This window comes from Colobus angolensis, unplaced genomic scaffold (genome assembly GCF_000951035.1).
Source record: "Colobus angolensis palliatus isolate OR3802 unplaced genomic scaffold, Cang.pa_1.0 Scaffold285, whole genome shotgun sequence".
NCBI lineage: Eukaryota > Metazoa > Chordata > Mammalia > Primates > Cercopithecidae > Colobus > Colobus angolensis.
Window position 1 is genome coordinate 1759794 of NW_012116099.1, and position 18099 is coordinate 1777892.

General features: G+C 41.6%; 1 protein-coding gene across 1 annotated transcript in view; it reads left to right on the top strand.

The window, feature by feature from the left end:
• The window catches only part of SLX4IP (SLX4 interacting protein), a 198588-nt gene that overhangs the window by 177702 nt on the left and 2787 nt on the right, over positions 1–18099 (top strand). Inside the window, exon 6 of the mRNA XM_011948867.1 lies at positions 837–925. Within this exon, the coding sequence (XP_011804257.1) occupies positions 837–925 (89 nt within the window). The remainder of the gene's footprint in view (positions 1–836; positions 926–18099) is intronic.

Genomic DNA, 18099 nt, shown 5'->3' on the forward strand with positions numbered 1-18099 from the left:
CTGGAACATACACTGTTGGCATCAGCTCAGCATCACTCCAGACATCACGCCTGGGTAGCTGGAGGCTGGTGAACAAATGGATGGATGGACAGACAGATGAGAGAAGGAAAGATCCGGATGTCATTACTACCTCACGTTCCTTTCATTGAATGCCGAGGAGTCCAGTTCAGTGATTCACTCAGTCTTTCCCAATGGGAAGTTGTGGTTTTGTTTTAAGAAGCAGCAATAATAGATTACTATGAGTATGGTGTAATTTTACCATCTTTATTGTATATTTATCCGTTTTCTGAATAGTTGGTTCATTAATTCCTAAGAGAAGCTGCTGTTTTCCCAGCCTGATTCAGATTAGTAGTTTGCCCTCCAGGGTCGGGGACCTCTCTAAGACTAGCTGACCAAGGAGATGATAAGTAAAGTAACTAGGAAAAACATTGATAGGTCACATTTTTAGATTTTATCTAATACTCCTCTTCCTGTATAAGTCTTACATGCTCATTTTGAAAACATTGATCCTATTTTCCAAATAGGAGTTCTAATCAGCAAACAGCCAACTGACACAGAGGGAAGGCTGCAGAGGTTCTGCCTGGGGGTTTCCTGCAATGTAATGGTCCCGGGGCGCAGGTGGACCCATTTGCAGCCTGGTCAGCTCTCCCTAGAGCTTTGCGCTCACCCTGCCCTATTGCTGGCAAACGCTGAAAGGATGGGAGGAGAGGGGAGACGTGTGTTTTATATTGTTACTGCAGATTGCAGTAACTTAAAATGAACAAAAATCTGGGACAACCATTCTGTGTTTATAGTTTTTTGATGCCTTTAAACTTGTTTTTCTTCATTTTATACAGAACTCCATGTATTCCCTGACAGATTTGTGGTTTGTGTCAGTCAGCTTGCATTCAGTCGTGATCTTTTAGCAAATCAGAATGAAGATTTGGTGAGTATGAAAAAGTTCTACAAGTAAGCCTGCTTAAATGCTGAGTTACTGCAAAAAATAGAAAAAAAGAATTGTCTGCTGTTGTCATTCAGCTGATGAGCACCTAACGCATGTTTTAAGGGAACAAGAAGAGCCCTACCTGTTTTACATGGTTATATCAACTAATTTGTGCATTGTTCTTCTTTTCCTAAAGACCATTTTAATCAGCAGTACCTTTTCCATATCAATTGTAAATGAGAAAGCAGCACATCACAAAAGCTGTGATGGTGCTTATGATAGTGTTTAAATGAAATAAAGAAAAGTCTTTACGTGAAATGAAGCGAAATCCACGTTTCCACTGGAGGCTTTCACTGGGGTCAGTGGCTTTTAAATTTTATTCCATGGTGAATCACTGACATTTTCATGAGAACCAGTACTTTTCCCCAGTGTATTATTTCACAGCTGATAGGGTTCATTTTCTCTTTCTCTCTCTCTTTCTCTTTCTCTCTCTCTCTCTCTCTCTCTGTCTCTCTGTCTCTCTCTGTCTTCCTTTTCTCATGCTAAGTCTTGAGCTCCAACAGGGCCTGTTTCTGTTTTATTGGAGTTGTCTCTTCAAATAGATAAAGAAAACTGACTCAGAATTGCAGCTGACTGCTTTGTCTTTTAAACTGAACATGTACACTTGAGAATCTCCTCGTTGCATGTGTGTGTGTTTGCTGCAGCCACGGTCCAGTCTGTCTGACTTCTACACAGAGTTTTTTTTTCATATTTTTGGACGTATGACTTGAATCTTTAACGAACAGGGACATATGACTTGAATCTTTAACAAACAGAAAAGAAAAAAACCAGCAGACATTAACCGGGCCGTGATGAATGACATGATTATTATGCTTCTAAAATAATTTATGGGAATATTAGATTACCCTTGATGTTTATTATTTTTTAATCCATATGAAATCTGAAATTTGGCCCACATCATCTAAAACCAGCTTCTTATCTCATCTTAAATAAATACGTAAGAAGAGTGTTTCAGAGGCTACAAGGGTGAGTAGAGACCCAGGAAAAGTAAAGAGCAGAGAACTTGTATTTAAATTTAGATGTCTGTGTTTGGTGCAGAGGAAGGCTTCGCAACAGCCAGTGTGGTTCATATCTCCTCTTCTTCATCCATCAGTCAAAGTCTTAAGAATACACATTAAATGAATGAGGCAAATTTGGTGAAAAGCAGTACGTTTGTCCTTTGAAATATGTCCAGGATGTTGAGTTATCTTCGTAAACTAATAAATACTAAAGTGGCAGTGCCATTGGCATACATCTGAACTATAATATAGCTTAACTGATTAAGAGCAAGGAAGAATTAGATGTATGGTTTAAGAAAACAACAATTTACTGTTCCAGAAAGTATTATTCCTTTCAAATGAAATACAGGAGAAATTAGATCTTCTATCTGATATGTAATATTAATACTTAGTATCTTAAATTATTAAGGAGGGATTAAAACATCTCAATACAAATGAAATATTATCCCCCTTAGGGGCCTTGGTATTTATACAGATGTAAGTTTTCTATAGCGGCTGTCATATAAATCCTATAATCTGGAGGACTTCCTAAACATTGAGAATTTTCATTCTGAAAATCTCACCAGTCTGAGCCTTTTACATGACTGAGTTCAGTTTCTTTATCTTTAAAAGGTTCTGATAACCAGGGATGAAATGACCAGAGTTAACCATGTTAACTTATGAGGAAAATGCCATTTCCATCACGAGGCTTGTTCCTTGTTTGGAGTGATTGTCTTTAGTTGTGGTCAGTTTCTGTCTCTTCAGTTGCTCATTTACTCCACCTCTGTCTCTTCACGAACGTATTTTCCCAGCCACATATGTCAGCTAAAGCCGGGCACTTACTCAACAGCTTCATCTCCGGGCACAAGCTCTGTGTGTCCCTCTGCCTAGCCTGCTCACCTCTGCCACCTCCCCTCCTCACAAGCCTCCAGCCCACCACTTCCTCAGGCCTGTTGTTACTAGAAGCAATAAAAGACCCAGGTCAAGTAAAGGTCCCTCTCCCACAAATGGCCCATCAAGCCAACTACACCATCCTTCCACCAGAAGTGTCTTGTATTGTAATTCTCATTGATATTTGACCTCTACAGAGTCTGCCTGTCTCAGCTATTCAAGGATCAATAAACAGCCCTTCCCTTCCAGAACTGCCTTCTGCCTGAGAGAAGGCATTCTTATCACTTATTCTATACTTCAAATGCCCAAAGCCAGTGATGTCAGGCTCCTGTGAGTATTCCCTGGACTTCCTTCAAGCTTTGAATTCTTATATCACTTTACATGGATATTCACCAAAGGGCAGGAGCCATGTCATTTTCTCTTGATAGCGATTCTCAAGAACATCTGACTGGGCAAGGCTGGGAAAATTGGTGCCCGCAGTAGCTATATTGGAGAGATTTCTTGGCAGTAAACTTCAGTTGTTTTTGTATAACTATTGACTTAACTCACCCTTCTGGAGCCACAGAAGTGACAGGGGAGTGAACTAGTACTTGAGCAACAGCCTGGGTGCCTTACTCGTGCTGTAGCCTTGAGAGCACACTTTCCCTTTCCTTCATCTTTTTTTTTTTTTTTTTTGGATTCTCAATGTCTAAGTGACAATTTGTTAGGAAATCTGGGAGCGTCTATTCAAAACTACTCTGTCAAGGGATTCTTTCAACCTGTAGACAAGGAAGCCAGCTGCACTTAGCTCCCCAGTTCTTAAAGGTAGTTGCACAAAAGAACTGCTGTTCCAGATCAGGCAATACAAAGGGAGTAATCCCCCTCCTTTAGGGAGCAGAGCTAATGCAGCCACGCTGCCCCTAAGCACCGCGGCACCAGGGAGGTCTGTCCCTGCTGTCACTGTTGGCGTTTCTCTTGTCCACTCAGGGACTTTGATGCAGGGAGATCCTCTGTGTTGCAATAGCTCTGCACAGAGTGCCCATGTGCTAGGGATGTGGGAATTGTGATGTGTACTTTGGGAAGAAAGGGCATTATTATGAAATGAGTCATTGTATTTTTCTTACTAGAGTTTCTCATAAGAAATCTAAAAACTCTTGTAGCCTCTGTTTTTGACCTATTGCTAGATATAGAACTGGGGAGTCTTTTTGAGAGTTTTTACCTTTATTTGGTTTGTTTTTTCCTCACCTTTTTTTCCTTAGAAATATGAAGAACATAAAGTGAATTTTGATTGCGCTCAGCTACATTCCATTCCAACAATATTTTCTTATTTACGAACCCAAGAGCCTATGTGGAAACTGTTTTCTTTCTCAGATGTAAAGTCCTGGAGCCTTTGGGAAATTTAAAATTATTTATTATTTCTATTATTTCTTTGTTAAAGTTGTGTAAATAAGCATAGAACTCTGTATATATCTGGGACATTTCTGGGTCAGGACAAAGCTACTATTTCATTGTGTGTTAGTTACAGCCACTCCTTCTAGTCTCTGGAGATCAGCCTTCCCATCTGTTTTACCATCACATTTTAACATAATTTGCTAAGTCCCAGCTCTATACTGGGAACTCTGGTAGGCACCAGGGAAACAAAGAAAAGTAAGAAAGTGCATTGGCCCTCAAGGAGCTTACAGTTTGGCAGATCAAGGCTGCTGAAGGATATCCTGGTGACCTAAAAATGTCATTCAAATAGGGCCTCCATTTTTCCTTAATATTTTTCCACTCTGCACCTGTATCTTTAAGGGTTCCATTGGATCTCTTCTACTCTTCCTCAGAAGGAAAGTCCAAAATCCCCAGACCTACTTTTTTTACTTTTAAACCGAAACTCTCAAAGTCTGTGATCCTTCTGGGAATTAAAAATGATCTGTAGTGCTAGTACTACCTACAAGTGGGTATCTACATTAAGATATTTGAGTTCTCTACCTTATACTCTTTGAGTTGTGGTCAAGTTGTGAAAATAGCTGTTAAGACTCTGCAGACGTAGGCCAGCCACACAAGGCTGGGTCTTCACTGTAGCATCATCTAAGGATTACTGGGGCATCCTGTCAAGAAATAATATTGAAGCACTAACTCAGCTACTTCTCTTAAGGCACACTACTGTTTAGTGGTAAAGAAGTCTTCTTCTAGTTTTTGAATACAAAATAATAAACTACTGAAGGCTGAGTTGTTTTTAGCTTGGCTGTTATAGTTCTCAGCTGTGCATAACCCAGCCCTTTGTGGGCCATAGCCCTCCTGTCATTCAAGGGGGAGGGTATCAAATTATCTCAAAAATCTTTTCTCACCTGGGATTTCTATTGGAGGAAGCAAATAAAACTGTAGCTAAATAAAAACTACAAAATAATTTTGCACAAAAAAGAAATTTTCTTGCAGATTTAAAAATTGTGATTAGCAAAACTTCCAGGGTAGTTATATTTGATCTTAAGAAAGATGTAAGTAGAAATGATAAGCTAACATTATAGGCCTTATGTTTTTAGAACAGAAGAAGTAAACTGCTTAACATTTGACTGTGCACTGACGTTTGTACCCTCATGACAGAATCCTTCAACTTTCCTAAGAGAGCTTTTTCTTAAGTATAAATCAGACCATTTAAGAAAATAATTCTCTATTTTTGTGTTTAGAAAATGAAATAAGTAGTGGATGACTTTTCCAGGTTTTGCATGATCTATCATAGAGTTAAAAAAATTATTTTTCTTATTTCTGTTTTTTTTTGTTGTTGTTGTTTGAGACAGAGTTTTGCTCTGTCGCCCAGGCTGGAGTGCAGTGGCACGATCTTGACCCACTGCAAGCTCCGCCTCCTGTGTTGATGTCATTCTCTTGCCTCAGCCTCCCGAGTAGCTAGGACTACAGGCTCCCGTGACCATGCCCAGCTAATTTTTTGTGTTTTTAGTAAAGACGGGGTTTCACTGTGTTAGCCAGGATGGTCTCGATCTCCTGACCTCATGATCTGCCCGCCTCGGCCTCTAAAAGTGCTGGGATTATAGGCGTGAGCCACTGGGCCCAGCCTTTGTTTTTCTTATTTCCAAACAACGCTAGCGGTGAATTGCATGGAAGACATTAACAAGAGATTCCTGTAGCACTAGGGAAAGTTCACTGAGTAGAGAGAGGCTGTTTTCATATTTCACGTTTTCTACAATGTTATGAACTTAGATTTTGCCTAACAATTGATGACCAATATTGTACATATTCATTGTACAAAAGTTTTTAATCCAAGTATATATAAAGAAAATAAAAATTAGCCACAACTCTGAACGCAAAGTCTCTGCTAATGATCTGGATGGTATCTCTTCATACATCATACTTAATAAACTGAGGTCTGTGTGTATGTGTTTTAACTAGGACCCTATTTGTTAATTATGTGTTTCTGTCCATTTTTTTTTACTGATGATTTTGTATTTGACAAACTCTGCTACATGAAGGCTTCTTATCTAGTAAGGAAAGTAACTCTCAGTGAGTTTATCATTTTCCTTTCACTTGTATGTCAGTGCTATATGGTAGGATACATTGTTTATCCTGAGAATTGTGTTTTCTGTAATGATCTCTGCTTTTGATGATGTTGGTGTTATGTTTTTCAAAATTAGATAAATATTTACTTATATTTTCTTCTGATACTTTTATGGAACGTATTTTAGTTTATGATCTGAGGTCCTTTTTATTCTGTGTGGTGACCAATATTATCCTAATTATGGTCTTTTGGTTTAAGGGACAGCCAAGCTCTGTCTGCCTCTGCCACACCGTCAGTGCACACCTGACAATGAGGCATCTGTAGAAAGTACGCTCTCCTTTGCCCCTTAGCAGCTGGATTTCGCTGATGCCACTAAGATATTTGGGTTCTCTGCCTTATGCTTCATTTGAGTTGTGGCCAAAATAGCCATCAAGGTTCTGCCGACCTGCATCAGCCACACAAGGCTAGTCCTCACTAGCATCATCTAAGTAGAAAGATTAGTGGGACATACTGCCAAGAGACAATATTTAAGCACTAAATAGAACACTTCTCTTAAGTCACACTGTTGTTCAGTATGAAAGAATTCTTCTGGTGCTTGCCCCCTTCCAAGGCTGACTGCCGTGTCCCTTTCCAATCAGTTAAGGCGAAGGCTCAGGGTCAGAACATGTTCAACAGATAGCTAAGGAATAGATTAGGGCCACACCCTCAGCAAGTGGCCTACAATGGGCTGTTGTCCTTGGATAGCTGCCATCCCCACCTGACCTTATAGGGACTGGCAGAGGGATGACCCTCTGAAAATGCTGGTAGTGGGGGTGAAGATGTCCTCTGTTGGTTAGTTTTTCTAGACTAAGATGGAGAAAATAAGAAAAAGTTTCTCAGATGAGATCATTTTTAAAAAGATTGTCTTTTGCTTGTATATTACGGTAACCTGAGTTCTCTTTTGTTAATAATGAAATTATTTTTGTTCTCTTTTCTTAATAATGAAATCTTCCCAAATGTTTAGCCAGCAGTATTTGTGAAAAAGATGGTTTGTGCCTCCTCCCACCACTGCCATCCCTGCAAGGGAACCTGCCCTTTGCTGAAGTAGAATAGGATAGGTTAAATGAATGAGGATCGTTAGATAGGATAAGTTGGAATAGGATATATCTTAGTCCCCAGTCCTTTGTGATTTTTTGCTCATAGAGTGTCTTTGCATGTGCAGAGGCCCATGGTCTCCATTGATGATCCCTTTACATGATAGATTTGATTAGGAAAAATGTGGTGGGGAATAGAACAACTGGAAAAGGGATTTGAGTTAAAATGAAAAGAGCTGGCTTTGACCACTGCCTCTCCCCTTACTCACTGATGACCTTAGACAAGTAATCTGGCTTCTCGGAAGCACTAATCACCTAACTGGTTAAGCAAAGGTAAACAGGATGCCTTCTGTACAGTGTTCTCAAGTTTTCCTAAAGAGCAAGTGCAATAATGAATATTAAAATGTCATAGAAAGTCTAAGGCACTATACAGTGTTAATTTTTATCAGCATCATTTCCTTTCTTCTCTGAAGAAGTCTTCATTTAAATGCAATTAACACCTCATTAACAGACTGCTATACAATCTTCTCCTTCCTGCTTGAAAGGAGAAAAATACCTGACACTGTCCATCTGCTTATATTATTAATATTTTCCCAAGAAACTTGGCTCCCTAATTATTTTCTCCACTTGCCAGCTCAACAGCTATAAAAACTGAAGTACCAGAGAGTTAAGTGATAAACCCCCATTTAGCCAGCCAGTCAGTGGTGGGGAAAGAGACACACTAAAGGCAAAAACTTATGACCTTCAGTGGGAGCTCTGTTAACCCACATCCAGAGGAGGAAGGATAGGAGAAGGAGGAGCAGCAGTGACCACCCAGCTAAACACCTTCAATTTCCATTAGCTGCAGACTCACATTGAGATACGGCTTTGGAGGAAGGACCCAGTCACCTCTCTAAAGTACATAGGAATCAAGAGACAGCAGACTTCTCAGGCTTGAATTCCTAAAAGCACATCTTCATCAGAACACCCACAGTGATAGCACAGAGAGTTCATTAGTAAGCAGATGATTTAGAATTCAGTACTCATTTTCCCAAGGAAACAGTGTCATAACTGGGGATGAGGTTCCCAGACTAGTTCACAAAAGCTGTTACTATCATGAGCTCTGAGTCTTGGAAAGAGGAGGCCTTAGTATCTGCGTCCCAGGGAAATGGCAAGAGCTATTCCTTCCACATCCCTGGGCAGAAGGCCAGCTCAGAGCAGAATTTTGAAATGAGACAGTCATCTGTGGTGTGTTCTCTCTAGCTCTTAGGCCCTTTTCCCATCAGTGCCCAGGACTGCTGTGGGCTCCCTTTTGGTTAGCCCTACTCCCTACGCAGCTGGACTTCATGTTTACCCACCTCTCTCCACCACGCCCCTGTTCAGGCCCATGTGCTCAGTCAGGTGAGATGTTAGGAAAGACATTATCCTTCTTTCATCATCCCGAAAGAGGGCTGTCTGCCTTCCCTCAGGTGTTGGCACTTTTCAACCGCAAGCCTTTGTCAGAGAAGGCATTTTTTTTTAACAAGAAGACCTCCTAAAGTGGCCCAACTCTGCCTGGGGTAATTCCTATTCTGTTTTCTCTATTTTTTACAGATGTTTCCCTTCTACTTTTAAACTGGGGTTACTAGCCTATGATTCATGAATTCCTTAAAATTAAAAAAAAGTGTTTTTTTTTTTTTTTTCTGGTCAAAGTTAAATAGCTTCCATCCAATTCTCAGAACAGTTGATAAGCCTCACAATGTCAAGTGTTGGCCCACACCCATAAATTCTTCAAAATGTCCAAGTTTGTCACCAAGTTTGTCACTTGTTTGGCACCAGAGAGTTGAGTATAGAGTCTAAGGTTGGTCAGGATATATTTTTAGGTTCTTGAGGGTAGGTGAATGTAAACTGGAAAATCCCTGTGAAATGTATACTTCCTGCAAAATAACTTCCTTGATTATTTTTACCGATTTCGTGTTTAGGGTGATACTATTTGCAACCACTTATGGGTGCTTCCCCAAGTCTGCACAAGAGCTTCATTGGCATCAATTCAGAAGAAAAGAAGACTTAAAAAATGATTTTAAAGAGAAAATGAGAGTGTTCACTACTAACCCAAGTGGCAGCATTATCAGCAGCCCTGGCTCTACTTCCCCTTAGAGACCCGCCCTTTTCATGGGAAGGCAGAGAAGTGAAGTCCTCAGAGGACAGACTCAGGGCCAGACACGTGTGGAATGAAGCCTTACCCCTCACTGTGGGAACTGGGCAGATGGCTTGGCCACACAGAGCATCAATTTCCTCAAGTCTGAAATGGGGAAGGTCATGTCTGCTTCGTGCACATCTCATGCGGACTCACATACCAGGTGCCAGCCCCTGTGCCAAGTGTTTTGCCTTTGGTCTCAGAAAAAATGTCCATCATCATTGTCATCTTTAGAGAAAAACAACTTCAGTCCCAGTGGAATTCATACGATGCCATTTTTCGTTTCACCTCCTGTTTGCTTCTGTTCCCTTGAGTCAATACACACATACTTGTGTGTTTCCATCCTTTGTTTTAATTGTTCATTGTGACTGTCCCACCTGTTTTGCCCTTTTTACTTCGTTATTATCAAAAAATTTTAAAAGTATTATAAGTGAAATTTAGGAAAGAGAGACTTCTCCCTCATTTTAAAGACAGGTGGCTTCTGCGTGGCCAGGTTGCCTCGTGGTCTGAGATTGTGGTCATTGGCATTCATGCTCTGTTTGGGCTGCTTTTCTGTAACTAACTGAGCCTTTCGTATGTGTCACATTTCACATTGCCGATGCTCCTGAAAATCATGTGGTGTCCACTAAAGTATGGTTGTAACGTTTCTTTTTGCCTCGTTATAAATTAAAATAGTTCCAGTTTCATACTTTGACACTGTTATATGCCCCCCAAATAAGCTGATAATATATTATACTTTTAATCTGCTTTTATTGTTGGCAAAAGGTTTTAATTATTTGCAGAGGGCTGACGCATACAATAACCTATTCAGTGCAACAAACCTGAGAAGAGATTGTATCAGTCTTGAACCTTTTCATTTTCAAGAGACCGAAAGGCCAACTCAAAGCAGCTTAGCAAAAAAAAGGGAAGGTTTTTGTCTCATGCCCCTGAAAAGTCCAGACTTTAGGTACAGCTTGATCAGAGACACAAAGAATATGGTTAAGTCTCCATTTCTCACCATCTTTGGCTCCAGATTCCACTGTGTTGGCTTCACTCTCCGCTTATGTGTGGTGGTTGATCCCGGCAGTCTCAAGTCTGTTTCCTTCCAGTGGGAGGAGGTGAGGCCTCTTGCCAGAACAGCTGTGGCTGATGCATCTGTTTGAGGCTTGTGAATTCAGTAGTTTGATTGGCCTGAGCCATAGGCTCATTTCTGGAGTCAGGTATGGAAACAAGATCTCTCGAAATGCATGAATATGTATGGAGGTTGAAGATATGATTTTCCAGAACAAAATCTGAGCATTGCTTCCAGGAACTGAATGAGTATCCACTATAGAGGTATTATTATCATCTCTCTTTTTATAGATGAAGAAACTGGTGCTCAGAGAATATGTCAGCTGTCCAGATATCACAGTCAGGTAGTGACCAAGAGGTGACTGGAGCCAAAGTGCTCTTCTCTTTCTGTAAGTCCATATCTTACTATGATGGTAAATGATACTGCAGCCATTGGGCAAAGTGAAGACAGTACTACTGCACAGACAGCAGGCTTCCTAGACTCATTTCTGCCCCTGACTATATGCATGGCCTCAGTTTTTGTGGGTCTCATTCTTCTCATCCATCACATAGTGACAATACCTGCCCTGATGAATACTCCTTGGGGCCCAGATGAGATGTTGGGGAAAGGACTTTGAGAATCACATGATTTCTTCATGAATACAAGGCACTCTTGTCTTCTCTCCAGCCCCATATGGTTTGTGAAGGCATCAGCTTTGAAAATGCATTCAACATTCTCCAGTTTCCAAAGTTAGTTCATACACCTCACAGCATTTAAATTTCCCAAACAATCCTGAAAGGTAGATGAGAAACCAACCATCAAGGGGTTGAGAAGCTGGCTCTGGGACAAGTCAACAATGAACATGAGACCTTAGACTCCACTCCCTCTCACCTCTGTGCTGGGACTCGTGTGCCTGGAGCCTCTGCCTGATTCGATCAACTCTGGGTGTATCATTCTCAGCAGATGTGATTAGGAGGAATCGAAAAGCAGTAACATTTTGAATATGCCCTAAGAGTATGTTTTCTAATATTCTACTGTGAGTTGCCTGCTTTTAAAATCTTCTGGTTGGGTTATTAATTATTATTATTGAGATGGAGTTTCGCTCTTGTTGCCCATGCTGGAGTGCAGTGGCGTGATCTTGGCTCACCACAACCTCCGTCTCCCAGGTTCAAGCGATTCTCCTGCCTCCCGAGTAGCTGGGATCATAGGCATGCCCCTCCACTCCCAGCTAATTTTCGTGTTTTTAGTAGCAACAGGATTTCACCATGTTAGTCAGGCTGGTCTCGAACTCCTGACCTCAGGTGATCCACCCTCCTCGGCCTCCCAAAGTGCTGGGATTACAAGTGTGAGCCACCGCACCCGGCCATTAATTATTTTCATTTGGGGTTAAATGTAACAGAATCGGAAGAAACTCATGTACATAACCATGGGAAAAACAGATCCAACTCTCAAAAGATGAAGACTGAGAATTCATGAAGTCCTACCTTGAGAACAATTTTAATGACATTGAATAGCTTTTTTTCATCCCGTTATTGCCTCCACATGATGTTTTACAATCCTAAAAACAAGAGTTTGGTGGGATGGCTTCTGCCATATGCTTCCAGTATGGCTATGAAGGGTACCAGGAGGATCATACGGGATAGGCCATGTGGTCAGGATGAGCTGGGGTTGGCTGGTGCACCCCAAGAACTCTTGGAGTGACAGTAGCCTAATGCCATGGCCCCAAAGATCTGCCCCCATAAACTCCAACCTCAACTAATATTATTGTCTTAGAGCCTTCAGCCAGTTGCTGGAGAGCTGGCTGCAAGTCATTCCCAACATAGGCCATGTTTGTCAGATGGGTAGTGGTGTTACCATCCCATGCTGTGTGTCCATGTCACACCAGTTTCTAGCCAGCAGCATCTGACCCTGGGGTGTGGTATTAATATCTGCCTCACCAAGCTGTATTGAGGATGACAGTGGTGGGTGCCCCCACTTCTCTGCTCCCCCTTACTGCAAAATTCTTCCAAAGTGGTGTTGTCTAGACCTGTGCTGGCCAGTACTTGTAGCCACTGGCTACATTTGACTATGGACTATTTAAAATATGACAAGTCAGAAATAGTGTAATCTAAGTATAACGTGCACACCAGACTTCGCACACTTAGTATATAAAACATCTGAATTTTTTTTACATTGATTACTTATTATAATATTTTACATTATGTTAAATATGTATTATTGAAATGTAATTTCACCTTTAAAAGTGTCCTTTTACTTTTTTAATGGGTCTGTGGAAAATTTCAAGTTGCCTATACAGTTCACATTCTGTTTCTCCTTGGGAGTTCTGGTCTCCAGTCTGTCTCCATACCAGAGAAGTGCCAATGCAGCCATTTGCACTTCTCCCTTGACCCCATCTTGGGTAGGCTTGGATCCCAGCACCTCACCAAAAACCGCTTATGTCAAAGTCACCTTCCTTCCAGTGATTAGTTTTCACTCATAACCAGTCGGCAGTGTTCCAAACAGTTGTCACTTTCATTGGCATTTTGTTCTTCACTTCTATGTCACTCTCTCTTGCCTCCATGTCACTCTCTCTTGCCTCCATGTCACTCTCTCTTGCCTCCAGGAGCATTATGCTGTCTTGATTTTTCTCCTCCTCACTGGTGCTTCCCTCATAGTCTATTTTCCTGAATCCTCCTCATATTCTCAACTTCTTTTACTCATCTAAAATCATTTCCAAAATCTGACTGACTCTGAGGACTTTGTGTCTGCAGCTCAGACCTCCCTCTGCCGGAAACCTGTATCTTACCTGCCTGCTCAGCACCTCCATTTAGATATCCAGGAGGACTCTTACACTATCTTAGTCCGTTAGTGTTGCTGTAACACAATGCCCAAGACTGGTAACTTATAAAGAATAGAAATTTATTATTATTCTCAAGGCTGAGAAGTCTAGGATCGAGTCACCAGCAGGTTGGGGTCTGGTGAGGGGCTAGTCTCTGCCTCGAAGATGATGTCTCTTTGCTGTATGCTCCGGAAAGGAGGAGCAGTGTCCCCAAAAGGTAGAAGGAAAATAGTTCCAGCTCCTTCCTTCAAGCTCTTTTATAAAGACACCTAATCCCATTCATGAGGGTGGAGCCCTCATGGCCTAATTACATCTTCAAGGCCCCACCTCTTAATACCATCACATTGGCAGCACCTGAATTTTGGAGGGGACAGAGTCATACCATAGCAACGCCTAAAACTGATTTCTTGGTCTTATGCCCCAAGCCTGACCCTAAATTTACTATGTTTTCTGCATTGGTAAAGGCCAACTTCCTTCATCCAGTTATTCAAACCAAAGATTGTGGAGTTACCAATGACTTTTCTTTCTCTCACTCTCTATATCCAGTCCATCAGCATATTTTGTTGGGTCTCCCATCAAATTATATTTCCAGTCTAACCACTGCTCCCCAAAGAAGCAGGCTCTTCTCCAGGACCCATCGCCTCTGAATGAATCAATCATTGCCAAGGCCTCATCACTAGTCTTCCTCCTCGTAACCTTGTCCCTCTACAATGCCTAAGGTATTCCTTTTAAAATGTCAAGCCCCTTTTCTTCTAGGAAGCTTCCATGGGCATATCATCTTCCTCACAATAAAACATGCCATCCTTACAATAAAGTCACACAAGATCTGCCTTTTCACCACCAGTACACACACACACACCCCTCTTTCCTGCTTCCTGACCTCTTCCCCTGGTTTACTCTCCAGTTTCTGTACCTTCCAGGCATACTCTGTCCTCGGAGCCTTGGTGTTCACTCTTCCGCCTGCCCAAAATGCTCTTCCCCATCTGCTCCTGTGGCTTGTCCTTTACTCAGGTCTCACTTTGTTACCTACCAAGGCCTTCCCTGACCGCCATATCTAAAATAGCACCCCATGGCCCTTTAGATGTTTATTTCTCCTCATAACATCATCACCACCTGACACATGTTTATTTGTTTGTTTGTTGTCTTCTCCGTTGAGATAGGGGCTCTGTGAAAGCAAGGTCCTTTCCCTCAAGGGCCTCAAGCATTGCCAGGTACAGAGTTCAGTATTGCCTGATTGGATTATTCTGTGGGATTCTGCTCGGTTATCAATTCTGTGTGCCCTTAGGGCAGAAGTTCAGTAATTCTGCTGAGTATCAGAATCAGTGAGGGGCTTGCCCAAAATATACATGCCCTGATGCTGCTTCCTAGAGATCCAAATTCTGGGTGGAACCTAAAACATTTTTTAACACACTCCCCACATGATTTTGATGCATGGGATAAACGGACTACACTTTGCAAAAGGCTGTCTCATTGTACCAGTTTGTATTTATCTGTTGCTCTGCCTTGCTGAGTATTGTGTTATGTATATCGGCAGTTTTTGAATCACCTTGGAACCTAAATATAGATGCCCTCGCCCCACCCCAGATCTCATGAATCAGAACTTCCAGGGAGGGATCTTGGGAATCTCCATTTTCAAAAGACTCGTTCTGTGCCTCTGATGCAGCCAGTCTTCCCACTGGCCTGCAGGAGCCCCTCCTATGCTTTATAGACTGCATGAGGAGGTTGGAAGCTCAAGAGCAGATGTTTTCTCTGCCATTTTAAGCCAACTTCTCTCCCTATCTCCCATTAATCCAACAGTGTTCTGTTCAAAACTAGTTTTTAGTGAGTCACTGGGGGGTGACTCCTTGGTTTATCCACAGTTTCAATGTGCTTTTGGGACTTAAACATTACCCGTTGCCCAGTATTTCTTTTTTCTTTTTCTTTTAAAAGACAAAGTTTTACTCTGTCACCTAAGCTGGAATGCAGTGCCACAGTCATGGCTTACTGCAGCCTTGACCTCCTGGGCTCAAGCGATCCTCCCACCTCAGCCTGCTGAATAGCTGGAACTGTAAGTGCGCACCACCACGCCTGGCTAATTTTTTGTAGAGATGAGATCTCACTCTGTTGCCTAGGCTGGTCTTGAACTCCTGAGCTCAAGCTATCCTTCCACCTTGGCTTCCCAAAGTGCTGGGATTACAAGCATGAACCACTGCACCCAGCCCAGTATTTCTAACTGCATCTCAAATCAGCCTGTTCTCTGGTTAGAGGCAAGAAGGATATCTTAGTCACCTAGCTCATCCTGGTGGGGACTCTCTTTGCAGTCCTTTCTATCCTGGAATTTAAAATGTGTTTCCCAGGTCAGCCCATACAGGAATACCGTAATATCACCCATCATCATACTCAAACATTCATCTGTTCAGCCTTCCCCTTGGTTCTGTACTGGGACATGTGTGTTGACTGTCTTCATCATTGGGGTGGTGGTCTCCAGAATACCCCCAAAGATGGAGAAAAGTCCTGATCCCTCGCCCTGTGGCCTGCATAGGCTGCTTAGGTTGTTTGAAGGAGGGTATCTCCCTAGAGGCCAGAGCTTTGCCCTATTTCTGTTCGGTTTTGCCCTGGAACTATGTACTGACATTCTTTATAGAGAGAAACTTTTGAATCAAAACTCTTCAAAGTATAACCTAAAGGTAAAACAAAATAGGAGGTAGGGTGGGGATGAGGCAGATGACTGGGAAGGAGTATACCAAGGAATGATATTTGTGGAATATCTGAGTCCATGGGGACTCAGAATGTCCTCATTCTGGACTTTGGATGACCAACTCTTTGGTAGTCTCTTTGAATATGTTGGGTTTATCTTCATTCTTTACAAGAGCTGATGGAATAATTATTCATGGCAGAATCTGAAAAGTAGTAGGGTCATCCTGTAAGCCCAGAAGGCACTTGCAACCCCTCTTAGCACACATTATATATCTGCATCTTGGCGTTGTGCCTCCGGATAAGCCTCAGATTGCATTTTGATGCCAGATGTGAGAAACCATTAGTAATCAGGACGACTCCCTTTAGGAAATCCTGTTCCCAGGTGATAGCTGCTTCCTAAGGAATACTTGTTTGGGGGCTGGGGAGAGTGGCACCGGAGGCTTTGATTTAGAGACAAAGGGGAGTGAATTGACCCTAGAAATGTTAGAGTAAGAGATTTCTAATGAGACCTGACAGCTCAGGGGCTGAAGAGGGAGTCTAATCTTTTTTTTCCTGCCCACCCAGTCTTCATACAAATGTAAATATGCCTCCTTCAACAAATTGCCAAATGTGGTTTTAATTTGTAAGCAGGAGACCCCGCCTTGCCTTTCTCTTTCTTTTTCTTTTCTCTTTTTTTTTTTTTTTTTTTTTATGAAAACTAAGTCACAGATTTTACACTTTTTGAACAGGACATTTCCTCCTGTCATTTTGTCACCTTTTCTGTTATCCCATTTCTTCCAAGGACATTTTCCCTCATTGTTGTCAGAGGAATTTGGGATGAGAGCCGACTGCTCTGCTTCTTAAAGGAGTTTTTGAAGTTCCCATAGGAAATGCATAGTGCTCTTTAAACTGAATTCTTAAAATAAATAAATAAAGGCAGTGATTGAATTTAATATGAGATTTGAAGAGAGTGTCACTATCGCAGCATAATACTTTATGTGGCATATGCAGTATTCATTGTTGTTATTTATGACCCTGTCTGCCTTGCATTGTGAATTTCTTCCAGCCTTGGGGAATTTACATCATTCCTAATAGCAAAAGGCTTTCTGGTTCCCACAGAGTTGTTCAAAGCCTGACTCATGCTCCTTATGTTAATTGTTCAGCTCTGAAAATACAGCACTTACAGGGTGTGGTTGTAAGGGGAGAATCTACTGTACTTATAGGGCATGTTTAGAAGTGTTTCACACGTAAATCTCGATTCCTCTTTCTCTCTCTTTCTCTCTCTCTCTCATTTGAATTTTAAGATGTCACTCATTTTGGCCAACTAGTAAGTCTTAGAAAACAAACAAAAAAAAGGGAATATAATCCAATAAAACATAGAATATTCTGTTCATTAGCTTAAAACTCACTTGGGTTATAACCAGATACGACTTTGAGTGACACTGGCCCAGGTCTGAGATGGATAGGCACAACTGAAGAGCATGAAGAGCCCATCTTCAGTGGTGCAGGGCAGTGATTAGGCAAAGCACATCCCCTCAGCCTGTAGGGTAACCAGGCGTGGTACTCATGGCTGCCACCCACCAGGTGCTCTGGGGCTGTCACTGCTAATTCCAGTGTAGGTCTAAAGCAAGGACCTACTGACAGTTTACTAAAGCTGTTCCTGGTGGTAGCAACATTTTATTGGAATTCGATGGGGAAGAATACTTAGTGTCTCAGAAAATGAGAGGAGTTAACACTCGTCTGGATTATGTACTTGATAACCAAAAGGAGCAGAGATTCCAAAACTATCAAATGGGTTAATGTTGGCAAGGTAGGTAGGCTTTTACATTTTCTAATTACTTCCTTATGATGCTTCCATGGGAACACAAAAGGCTAGATAGGCAGATAATCTGTGAATTATATAAAACCAGAGTGGTGGTTAGTATAAGGAAAAAAGTCCTGAATTTTTTAGTAGCCGAGAATCACAAACTCCAGTTTTCAAAATACCAATATTAAAAGATTTGACTCTTGCTGTGGTCTTGGGTGTTACAACATTTTTTTTTTTTTTTT